Source organism: Neophocaena asiaeorientalis, unplaced genomic scaffold (genome assembly GCF_003031525.2).
Source record: "Neophocaena asiaeorientalis asiaeorientalis breed wild unplaced genomic scaffold, Neophocaena_asiaeorientalis_V1.1 scaffold131, whole genome shotgun sequence".
NCBI classification, from domain to species: Eukaryota; Metazoa; Chordata; class Mammalia; order Artiodactyla; family Phocoenidae; genus Neophocaena; species Neophocaena asiaeorientalis.
The window spans coordinates 4,907,788-4,921,030 of NW_020173201.1; the positions used below are offsets into that span (position 1 = coordinate 4,907,788).

At 36.0% G+C, this 13,243-nt stretch overlaps 1 protein-coding gene across 1 annotated transcript in view; it reads right to left on the reverse strand.

The window, feature by feature from the left end:
* PCDH15 (protocadherin related 15) overlaps window positions 1-13,243 on the reverse strand; it is a 689,667-nt gene that overhangs the window by 555,127 nt on the left and 121,297 nt on the right. The window contains exons 2-3 of the mRNA XM_024744857.1: window positions 7,868-7,882; window positions 7,287-7,352 (exon numbers count right to left, since the gene is read on the reverse strand). Of these exons, the coding sequence (XP_024600625.1) occupies window positions 7,287-7,352; window positions 7,868-7,882 (81 nt within the window). The remainder of the gene's footprint in view (window positions 1-7,286; window positions 7,353-7,867; window positions 7,883-13,243) is intronic.

Sequence of the window (13,243 nt, forward strand, 5' to 3'; positions counted from 1 at the left end):
TAGCTTGCTGCCCTTTTTGACTTCTCTCTGCTTTGTATAATTTTTGACTTCTGTCTGCTTTGTGTACTTCTCCTGTCCCTTATTTTATGATCATTTCACTAGATCCAGCAATACCATTGTATATTAGGTGCTATAGAGTAAACAAATGAGAAAAGGAATATCAAAAATGAAATATGATTAAATGTCAATATAATTTTAGATAACTTGAGATAAATAACCTATTTCCCTAATGCTTAGAAAGTTTTCAATTTACTTATTTCACAGTTATATATTCAGAAGTTTGCAGCTGCTGACCTTTCATAAAATAATACTTTGGCACAAATGAAAAGTAGCGAATGCATCGTTGCATATGTAGCTCCAACAGTAATGAGCAGAGCCAAATTGTTTTCTACTAGGATAATTGTCTTAGTCACTGTAATAAGAGGATTAAAATACATGAGGAATTGGACATGATTTTCTTTTTTTTTTTTTTTTGCCCGTTACGCGGGCCTCTCGCTGTTGTGGCCTCTCCCATTGCGGAGCACAGGCTCCGGACGCGCAGGCTCAGTGGCCATGGCTCATGGGCCCAGCCGCTCCACGGCATGCAGGATCTTCCCGGACCGGGGCACGAACCCGTGTCCCCTGCATCGGCAGGTGGACCCTCAACCACCGCGCCACCAGGGAAGCCCTGGACATGATTTTTTTACATCAACTTAGGTCTAATATCGACAAGTGTATTTTGGATAGTTTCATTTAACTTCTTCAAAACTTACAAAAAATTATATTTCCTCATCAATGTGTATGCCTTTCACTAGAAAGAACTCAGAATGACTTAATGATGACTGGGAAAAGTAAAGAATAGAATAGCAAAGAAATTTGTAATCATGATTTTGGGGCTATGCAACATCCACAGCAATCTAGCCAGAAGACCACTAATGTCTTATAAAAATATTTAATATTTTGGCAGTCAAGAATCAAGTTTGGATGTTATAAGATTATAGAACAGTGGGAATATATTTTTCCCTATTTATCCAGAAAAACAAAACTCACATATTGCACTAAAGGTCATTTGCTTGATGTCAATGTGGATGATTTTGTATAACCCGAACGAAGTTTTAGTCTTAATACTTCAAAAGCTTGTACAGTCATCTATTAATCTACCTTCATCTGTATAGAACTTCTATTGTTAGAGTTGCTGTGTTTCATAAGGCTTTATGCAGCCGACTATACATTTATTTTTTTTAATTATTGTTTCAAATAGAATTCTAGGATTTGTTGATGAAAACCACCAGAGAGACAAACACTATTTACCTTAGTGATAAGGCAACAATGCAGAATAGAGGTAGGATAAAAGTGCCTTAGAAAGTAACTGTTTAAAACCAAATCCTTAGAACTATCCCTCCCATAGGACATATATACTAGATCCCTCTCTCACTTTTATTTTCATGAGTAAAGCTCTGTACAAATTTTCAAAAGCTTAATATCTAAGAACATGTTCTGTACTTCAGGTTTCACCTAATATGTAAATTATGTTGGCAACACTTTGTTATATGTCATATTTGAAATAACCAGAATTGTTATCATAGAACTGAGAGAGAATTAAATCCAGATCTTAAGCTGTATCTTTGTCCTGACACATTGAAAGAAACATGGCCTAAGAATAGACCCAGATAAGGATTTCTATCTTTAATAACATTTCTCCCAAACATTTACATGAGCTGAGGACTCTGTCTTTGGCAACTATATTGAAACATTTTTCCACCTACTATATAATCTCTAGCACCTTTAACCTCTTGGTGGCATCTTCAACCACTTTCAATTTATCCCAATAGAACATTGTCATCCAGTCTGCCTGATAACTTGCCATCTTGGTTTCTCAGGTTCCTCTCTTCTCAGCATCTTGTGCAGTCTCTCATCTGGGGTTCTAGTCATCTTCTACTATGAGGTATCCTACAGAGTTTATTCTTATTCCACTATAGTCATTCTTGCAGAAATTTTCCGCCAGTTTAGACCTTGCTCTCTTTAGAGAATGAAAGAGAAGAATGAAGATAAATAGGCAAAAAGAGAGGGTTCTGAACCCTTGGATGTAAAAAAACAAAAAACCAAAAAAAACCACATTACACTTTTTTTTTTTACACTTTGTTTAAACGTTGGGAATATTCATACAGAAACATTGGTTATTTAAGACTTTTCTTTCCATGAGTGCAAGACCTATTTTACTAGGAGTATGTGAAACTCTACTTGCAGCCCTTTGGAGGTGTGTAAGGCAGAGTTTGGCGAACTCCCTTGCTATAAATCTAAGATATGTAATTGGCAACTATAAGGAAAGAAGAACATCAACATAAAACTTTAACCTTCTACTCTTCCAAGCTTAGTGATTTTTGACAACGGAAGGAAAAGGATGATGACGAGCAACTTGCAAATGCCCCTCAACAACATAATTGTTTCTAATGAAGAATCAACTTCTCTCCACTCCCCTAGCTCCATGCTTGGGCCAGAGAAACCCCACAGAAGAAGTCACGAACTGAATTCATTGTTCCTTTCTATAACCTCCTCTACCTTCCTAGAAGTACAGGAGGGTCTGTACTACTCAACCTAGTTCACACCTGGTTCTGCCATGTGTGCTGACTGGGACACATTCTCATTGAATCAGCTGTGGCATCCTCTGTTGGCATCTCCTTTCATAATGTGAAGACACTCCGTCATCTTTCATTTCTCAAATTTGCTGTGAGCCCACAATATCTTAACTGGAAATCCATAAAGAACATTTAGGATGAGCCTCCTAATCTCTCACCTACATTAGTGATTTCCTTCTGCCTCTGAGCCTGTTTACTTTCATACAATTATGGTGTTATATTCAAACCATGACTTCAAATCATTTTCTTGTCCCCTTGACTCAGCACTGCCTATGTATTTACCCAGTTTCTAAGAATTAGTCTGAACCAGTTCCAAAGTCTTTTTGAATGCCATTCCGTAGTTGTTGTAAAGCAGCCAGGGCCCTGACTTGGCTGGCACCCAGAGGCAAGCTTTAAATAGTTCCAGTGTAACCGTTCCTGACCTCACTCCTTCCAGTAAGGACTCAATGCCATTAGGCAGCTCTGAGTCCAGTGAATCTAAAAATGTATTTCCAGAAATAATTTTTTAAAACTTAGTTTTTTTAGAGCAGTGTTTAAAGTTCACAGTGAAAAGGAGAGGGAGATAGAGTTTTCCCATATACCCCTTGGCCCCCTTCCCCCTAACATGCATAGCCTTCCCCATTATCAACATCATTCACTGGAATGGTACATTTTTTTTTTTAACCAAGGATGAACCTATATTGACACATCATAATCAGCCAAAGTCCACAGTTTACCTTAGGTTTCCTTTTGGTGTTGTACATTCTATTGGTTTGGACAAATGTATTATGACATATATCCATCCTTAGAATATCATGTAGAGTGTTTTCACTGCCCTAAAAATCCTCTTTGCTCTGCCTGTCTTCCCCCCACTCACCCCTGGAAACTACTGATATTTTAATTTTTCCCATATTTTTATCTTTTCCAGAATGTCATAGTTGAAATCGTACAGTACATGTTTCCTTCAGCTTGGCTTCTTTCACTTAGTAAAATGCACCTAAGTCTCCTCTGTGTCTTTTCATGGCTTGATAGCTCATTTGTTTTTAGTCTGTATTTGTCTGGATGTACATAGTTTACTTATCTATTCACTTACTAAAGACATCTTGCTTGCTTCCAAGTTTGGGCAATTATGAATTAAGCTGCTATAAATGTTCATGTGCAGGTTTTTGTGTATACATAAGCTTTTCTGGAAAAAAATTTTAGATATTTAAAAATAATCTAAGTCTGTTTCTTGGTACACATTCTCCTCTCTAAATGCAAATACTCATTAAACATTTTCTACATACTAGTTCTAGAGCTTTCTGGTGGTGGTCAGGAACCAATGTGATTCTCTTAATGGGTTGATTTTGTGTTCTTACCACATAAGCTTGATTTTCTGGTAGTTGTGATGAAAATAAACTCCTGGTTCAGATCGAGGGTGATATAATGAATCTGTTATCAATATACAACTGAGGACAAGGACCAAGGAGAGGAACAATCTAACAGGTCCCAGGCTGAGAAAGAAGTTTATGGATCTCTACCTGTTAAATTTTTAATTCTTTAAAACTTATACTGATGTGCAAATTAATTTAGCATATATATTCATAAAAAGGAAATATTTCCATCCCACAGAGTATAAAAATCTTGAAATACACAGATGCATGTGACAAATAACGGACGTTCTATGAATGTACCTTAGTGACTTATATAAGAAAATTAAGTATATATTTTAAAATACCTGAGTTAAAAAAAAATACCTGAATTACTTAAAAGCTATACTATAGTAGTATAGTAGAGGATGTATTTGGCAATGGAGATTGTTCAGCTGTAGACATCAATAAAGTAAGCCAAAGCAAGTTGACACCCAAACTTACTAGTTTGGCTTAATAAAGGATTTGCTGTGCCTTACTTTTAAGAAGGCCCAGAACATTTACAAATAGGTGCTTATTTTTCTAGTAAAATAGGATACCCACATGTTTGGTTACTACCAATTAAAAAGATGCAAGAAAAAAGAAACCAAGAGTTTAAGAGCCAGACTAGAATTAACTGTCCTATTGAGAAGTTTCTTAGATTGCCTAAAGAAAAATATGAAAACACTTTCATGGATTGTTTCCTTCAGACTTTTAAGGCAAGAATGATTGCACACTACATTGTAATATGTGGCAGAGGTTCATTTGATCACCATATTTTTAGAAATTTAATATGAAAGAGAAATGTAAAAGCTTTAATCTCTAGATTGGTATTTATACTCCTTATGTTGACACTCAAATAACTTTGGCAGCATTCTGAGTAGTTGGCAGTTTCTACAAAATATGCTAATTAAAGAGCACAGCAACTACATCATGTCACATTCTTCTAAAATATAAATATTGAACTTTCACTACATGCCATCATGCAGAACTGCTATGACAACATCTTTGTAGACTTCCTGAGCTCCTTTAAAAAGTGGGATCTCATCAACACAAGGAAAGGTAAAATATCATTACTGTGGCTGTAATTATCTGGTTGGCAAAATAAGCTCTGTGTAGAATTACATGTTAAAACAACTATTTAGTAAAATTAAATGCTTTAGTTCAGCTCAGCTTATATGTTCAAGGGAATAGGTGAACAATGAGAAAATATAGATTGGTTTTCTATAACGTTTATTTTTTTGTCTCTGGTTAAAAAGCAAACTTTTTATTGTAGGACATTTAGAAAACAGATTTGTTGACAGGAAAGTAGTTAACGATAAACCATAATCTTACATGTGAGATGAAATTTTTCTGGTATAGTATTTTTATATATATATTTTTTTCTTTTCTGCAGATACATATAGGACTTATTTCTAATTTATTTAAATGCATCCTAATAACTCATTATCTTCATATACTTTCAAGCTCAATAGGGACTTTTTAAAAATAAACAAACCTGTGTAATTTTTATAATATTTCTATAATTTAGTATAGACACTTAAATTTGTTTAAACAAAGGCCAGCAGTGTTGTGGACATTTTTGGCTGATTCCAAAGGAAGTAAAAGATGTTCAAGAATAAAAATTTATGCCAATTCTTCTAAGAAGTAAAAGAAATGTTTCTAGTAAAGCATAATAAATACTGATACATAATAAAGTGAACCAACACAGGTATTATGTTTACTATAGAAATTTTCAAAATACACGTAGGTTGAATTTCAGGGAAAGGTCACTTTCCAATAAACCACTTGACATTCTTTTTTAAAAAGACATCAATCTGGAAAAACAGTGTTGAGACTAGACAGAAAGTACAAATCAAACCCAGTGGAAAGTCTGTTACAGAATTAGTAGACAAAATGAGCCACAGAACATTCTCATATTTAGAATAGTTTGAAATAGAAACCAAGACTCAAGGGATTTCCACTTTACTGTTACCTAATAGAGGAGGAGAATCTCTAAATATCTGTAAAGTTTAGAGACTAGGAGAGTGTTGGGGAACAAAAGTGCTAATTTTTTGTTAAGGAAAATTAAAAATTTGAAGATTGTAATATAAATTAGGAGTTAGTTGTTAATTATGGCAGATAGACTGAGTGAAAATTCAGATTTCCTCCTCTGCTCTACACCTTTTGTCAGTTTTCTGTTCCCAAGCACTTTGTTTTCCTAGTAACTATTCTTTTTTTAAGATTTTTATTTTTTGATGTGGACCATTTTAAAAGTCCTTATTGAATTTCTTACAGTATTGCTTCTGTTTTATGTTTTTTGGTTTTTTTGGCCACAAGGCATGTGGGATCTTAGCTCTGCGACCAGGGATCAAACCTGCACCCCCTGCATTGGAAGGCAAAGTCTTAACCACTGGTCCACCAGGGAAGTCCCCCTAGTAACTATTCTTTTTTTAAGATTTTTATTTTTTGATGTGGACCATTTTAAAAGTCCTTATTGAATTTCTTACAATATTGCTTCTGTTTTATGTTTTTTGGTTTTTTTTGGCCACAAGGCATGTGGGATCTTAGCTCTGCGACCAGGGATCAAACCTGCACCCCCTGCATTGGAAGGCAAAGTCTTAAGCACTGGTCCACCAGGGAAGTCCCCCTAGTAACTATTCTTTTTTTAAGATTTTTATTTTTTGATGTGGACCATTTTAAAAGTCCTTATTGAATTTCTTACAATATTGCTTCTGTTTCATGTTTTTTGGTTTTTTTTGGCCACAAGGCATGTGGGATCTTAGCTCTGCGACCAGGGATCAAACCTGCACCCCCTGCATTGGAAGGCAAAGTCTTAACCACTGGTCCACCAGGGAAGTCCCCCTAGTAACTATTCTTAAATCACCATGTGTAATAGATTATGGATCTTAATCCTTACCAGATTGTAGCAAATTTAAATTAGCAGTGCAGAGCTTACCCTGTGGTCCATTTCTTTTGGAGAAATACACTAGGTAACAGTATGTGTGATAGTCAACTCTACCTATTGACAAAGGAAAGTTCTAGCCGGTATCTAGATGCATTCTTAGACTGATTGTGAATCAGATGACTTCTCTGCAATCAAAACTAAACATTTCTATTCATTAAGTCTCTCATAATGTAATCCAAATAAAGTATTTCCAGTTAGTGTCCTAATTTAAACTCACACAGGGAAGAAATTAAAGAGGAACTGTCAGTGGATTTGTTTTGAAGCTTTCATTTAGTACTTCCACACATATCAACTCTAGGTTTGAAATGAGAAATCCCTCTTAGATTAAGTCACTTTTAAAACACATAGCTTACTCACCATTCCGACTCTCTTCATCAATGGCAACTATGGTGGCTGGTGGTCCCCCCCTAGCTAGTTTGCAATCTAAAGAGAAAACAAGACAAAGTAAGAAGTAGCTACTGCAGGAGCATTCACCCTGAGATTAAATTCATTGAGATGTATATTGATATTTAAAAAGAAAAATCCTGCAATCAAATTAATATGCATCATTTCTTTTAACAGTTTTTTATTTTTAAAAAATTCTCATAAGAGCTATATAGATTCCTTACCACATCGTAACAAAGACACTTTGTATACCATGAAACTGTTCAAATCTTACTGGAAAACACCAGCAGAGACCACTGGAGAGCAGAGGTCCTTCAGGACAGAGATAACGGGATGGTAATTTAACCCAGAAAAACAACATAAAGGAATGATTAACAAGGATAAATTGTAATTAAAGCATCACAACAGAAACAAACATAATTGGACTTTAATTGTAATAAAGGGTCTAATTAAAAAGAGTGAATAGATCTTTAATAATGTTCTAAAGAGAATAAAACAAAGACAGACAAGCAATGTTCATGAGGTTGTTTGAGATTTTATTTTTGTCATCTTACCCTCATATTGCCAGTCTGGAGTCAAAAGTATAGAGTCATCAATGGGAGCAGATCAGAAAAATGAAAGAAAGGAAGAAAGAATACATGTATATATTTAGCGAGGATTTAAAGACATAAATAGCATTATACAATAACAGATACATCACCTAATGATTTCTGGAAATGAAGTATATAAAATCCTTAGATTTTTGTAATTCTAACAGTAGTAACAAGTTTACTTGATAATGTATGTCATTAACATCTTAAAACTTATAGATCAACTCGAACATAACATACAGTACACCGATGTGTCCTATGAAAAGGTAAATAAAGTTACTTATGAATTGTCTGTTATCCCTGTGTTGAACAAACCTTAAGAATAGTGCCTGTCAATCAGTAGTGATTAATTTGTTATTTCAAACAATGCTAATACCGAAGAATCTCATGATAATGAACATAAATAGTATCATGAGCTATAACATCCATGATAATTAAAATGTGAAGGTTTTGCCTGGAAGATGTCAAAAGTACACTTCCGAGACATAAAGCACTCTCCCAGGAGGTACTCGGTCAGCCTGATAGGGCTGTGTCACACGGTTAAATGTGCATGGCACAGTCCTGTGACTGCAACATAAATTGGCTTAAAGCCATCCAAGTACGTGTGCTATTTGGAAGATGACTTCAAGGTTTACTATTTATCTATTAAAATTCTGCTATTATGTACATGGGCATGAATAAAAAAGGCTTTGGCGAGCATTGTTCTATATTGTAAGATATGTGCTCTCCCATATGAAGCTGAAAAGATCAGAAATCTCCAGTTTTTCTCTCTTCATCCTGGTCAGTATTCATGGAGTTTCAGGTCACAGCATTTTTAGATCTAAAATATCTCATTACACTTCATTCTCTCCTTCCTATACCCCCTGACATAGCACAGCTCGTCACCATTTGTCACCTCTACTCTTGCAGTGGTTTCCTCACTGATCTCCTAGAAGCTTTGTTCTCATTCGGCATTCATTTATTAATTTCACGAGAATTATTTTATGCACCCAAATCAAAGGTAAAATAATGGTACTTCTCTGCACAAAGAACTTAAGTTTCCTTTGGAGTGAAGAAAATTGTCTTCGAATATCATTCAAAGGATGTCATGGTCTTAACATTGTTTACTTAGAATTAAGCACTGTGCCCTTCAGTCACATCAGAGCCCTTACTCTTGCTAGAATGTATCTTGCATTATTAAGGAAGTTTTGTCACCTAAATTCATTTCTGCCTCTACTCCTGCCTGGCAAGTCTCTGCTTCTCTTGGTAGAACTAGATTTCACCTATTCCATGAAAACTTGTCTATTTCCCCAGTCAGAATTTATCTTTTACTTCCATGTTCTCATAATACTTTGTTCATCTAGTTTTTTATTCATCTATGCATTCAAAAATTATTCAGTCAAATTTGTAGATAACTTACTACGTGCTGAACATGGGAATTAAAAACCAACAACTTCTTTCTTCATGGATCTGAGTGATCAGATAAAAGAAAGACTCATAAACAACCACATAGGTATGGCACAGTGTGGCCTATGTGAGTCAATTCTTTAATAAATTCGTTAACAACAAAAATGGTTAAAATACAGAGAATGCCTGCTGGGAGTGGAAATGGGATACACAAGAAAGCAGAGGCAATCTGTGGAAAGAATAAAGGAAACATGACCAGTTCTTACAAGATGCAATTCTTGGATTACCAACATGCCTTCTGTTTGTATTTCAAAGAGTAGTTACCTTTCAATACTATTTTCTCTCTCCTCACTCTCCTTCTCTTTCTCTCTCCCTTCCTCCCTCCCTCCATATAATATATATGTATATATATATATAATATTTATATATGAGATCACTGCCTTAGTTAAGATCCTCATAGCTGCAAAGTAGAGAAAAAGTGTGGTGAATCTGCATGTGAATATTGATAGAGGAATAGATATTTAATCAATAACTTTATAGGCAGGCAGGATAAAGGGAAAGGAAAGAAGGAGAAAGCTAGGCATACATATACGAAAACCTCTCACCATTTGGTTACTATTACATTTATGCGTAGATTTTTCTACACATCTGAGTCAAGTACGACTCCTCATATTCCAGCCCTCCCTCCCTCCCTTACCCTTCCCATTCTCAGTTCATTCTTTAGCCATAACAAACCAAATTTATGTTTGCTGTGCCATCTGCCAAAAGGCCCTTCCTCATCTTCTACCCCTGGTTAACTTCTATTTCTCTTTCAAGAACCTGGCAAGGCATCACATCTTCTAGAAAATCTTCCTTGTTGTCTAGATTAAATGCCTCTTCTCTGCATTCCTTCAATATACACTGTATTCCACTGGAAAAATTACTTCATAAAAAATATATTAGTATTTTCTTCTCATAAAAGCTCCTTCAGACCAAGTCTGTGTCACATTTATATATCTAAGTAACCTCAGAATCAGACTAGAGTTGATCCTGAAAGAATGCTTGTTGAATTTTTCTGAACTGCAGTCAGCCCAGCTGCAGTCTCTCATTGAATATCCCTCCATGAGTGCTGCTCAGAAGCCACTGTTCTCATTATGTCCTGGCCGACAGAAACAGCCCAGGAATATAGGTGCAGCTACAGTTCCTCCCAGTCAGACCCCTTTAGATGACTTTCACTCAGCTTTATTCTTTTAGCAGCTTCCAAAACCCCACAATAAGATATTTTTTCATGCCCAACCAATAAACTTTCTTTATTCTGAATCAAAACAAAAATGATTAAATAATTTTGCCGCAAACACTAATGAAGAGAGGTTAGTCAGATACATAAAAGTAATCTATTAATAACAGTGTTCACAACAGGCTAAGTGTTTGCTTTGGAATGATGTATTCATGAAAGTATAATTAGTTTTGAAATGCACAAAAATATTTTTAACGACAAGTATATTCAGAACTGTCTTAAAAAAAGTAATTTTGGATGGAGTAACCAGGAGGTATTATGTATGCTAAATATGCAAATGGAGATCAAAGTGAAAACTAGAAAGCAATTTGGGGGCTGGGTGATCCTGCTCTCTACAGTCTATGGATAATCTGTCTGCCAAGGAAAGACAGGGTAGCTGATGATGCCTGTGCCTTGGAAACAAACTTCTGTAATCTATTTAATTTCACCCTTGACTGTCCAGATTTCACAAATTCATTGTTTTTCCTGCCTCAGACTTCTAACCACTCAGGCCCCTACCTGATTCCCGTATCCAATTTGTTGTAAAGTGCAGGATATGAATACAAACAGCTGAATGCCCAGTGTGATTTATTTCCACAAATTTGTCATCAAGCTAAAAATAAGCCGTATTTTTTTTCTGTATATTTTAAAATTTCATGCAACAAGTCAGATTTAAAACCTAAAAATGTATTAGCAAGATATGGAAGGACTGGTTTCAAATGAAATGAACCTGTGATATGCTGTTCTTATTATGACCTGAAGCTTAAGATCATGTTACTCTACAAAGGGAATCTCCAAAATTGTCCATATATGTTCATTCCTTACTAGGAAGAGAGAACAGCCAGGTAGACCCTATTTCCACCTTAGCCTATTCTCAAAACTTCCATTTAAGTTCAAACAATGTCTTTTTTTTTGAAATTATTTTATTTATTTATTTTTGGCTGCTTTTGTTCTTCGTTGCTACGCACGGGGTTCCTCTAGTTGCAGCGAGTGGGGGCTACTCTTCGTTGCAGTGTGTGGACTTCTCATTGTGGCGACTTCGCTTGTTTCGGAGCTCAGGCTCTAGACACGTGGGCTTCAGTAGTTGTGGCATGTGGGCTCAGTAGTTGTGCCTGGTGGGCTCTAGATCGCAGGCTCAGTAGTTATGGCGCATGGGCTTAGTTGCTCCATGGCATGTGGGATCTTCCCAGACCAGGGCTGGAACCCGTGTCCCCTGCACTGGCAGGTGGACTCTTAACCACTGCGCCACCAGGGAAGCCCCAAACAATGTCTTTTTAATAAAATTTCAAATATATTAACTTTTTTCTTATATTAACATGGCAATTGCCATCAATATGTCCAATGACTAGCATATTTCCTGCCTAGACCTCTCCTCTGAGTCTGGGTCCTGCTGCTCAGATAACATCTGTACTTGCAATTTCAAAGGTGCCTTAAATGTAACACTCCAAAATGGATTCTAGTTGCTACCCCCAGACCATACCTGGCCTCTTCCAGTATGTACTATTTCAGTGAATAGCACAATTTTGCACCGAGTTGCATAAACCAGAAACCAGGGGTTCACCTTTGAGCCTGCCCATCACCCTTGCTTTCCTGTGTTGAATCCTTCAATAAATCTTGACTTTCATTACTACAGAAAAACTTCTTGTATCCACCTACAGCTTTCAATCTGATGTCACTATGCTAATACAATCTCTTACCTAGTCTAACAGGTTTTCCTAACTGTTCACCCTACAGGCAATCTTGCCCCACTCTTTTAATTTTCTATCTTTAACCACAGTGATCTTTTTACAAATTAAAACATGCTTACCAGTTAATGATGTACCATTGCTTTTATGTTAAAACAAAACTTTCATGGTCTACAACTCTCTGTATAGTATGATTTTAGAATGAAAACCAAAATATATGGCCTACAAGGTCCTGCATGATACCACCTTCTCCTTCCTCTCCAGTGTCATTCGTTTCCATGTTCTCACTTGCTCTCTGCATTCCAGACAGGTTTTTCTTTTCTTTAATCATGCTATCTTTTGTCCTGAGATACCTAAAGATCTTTCCAGATTACATTATTTCTTATTTCTAATCTTCACACTCAACCCATTATTCACTTATATATTCTTTAGATTTTAACCTGTGCTTCGCTTTTCCAAAGAAATCATTTCCAATCCCCAGGTTCCCTGATATATACTCAGTTAATTCTGCCTTCTAATATCAAGTTATGAATATCTGACTCCTCACTGACAGAAAACGCAGTGATAATCTAGATCTTGTTTCTGTTCCTCAGAGTTGTGTTCCCAGGGCAAAGTTCCTGCCACATAGGCGTCAGCAACTATTTCTTGAATGCAAAACTGAAGAGCCTTGACCAAATTTGCAACAATTTTTAAAAAGCCCTCTATAACTTAATCTTTTCTCTTTTTAACGTTTGAAATGTCATTTTCATATAAAAATAATGGGGAAAGAATGTGTAACAAATTAGTTATTAAAAGACAGGACCACTGATACTACCTCAGCAGAAATGCGAAGGGTAGCACCACGTGCCACCTGAAAATATGTCACTTTGGCACGTGGAGCTGAAGGCAATAAAGACCCAGCAGACTCAGCAAAAGCCTTTTTTTTTTCCTCCTCCTTTTTAACAGCCTAAAAGAATTTAGAAAGGGGGCCTGTACCAGGAAGAGAGCTATTACTAGAGATAATTTTTTCATTTG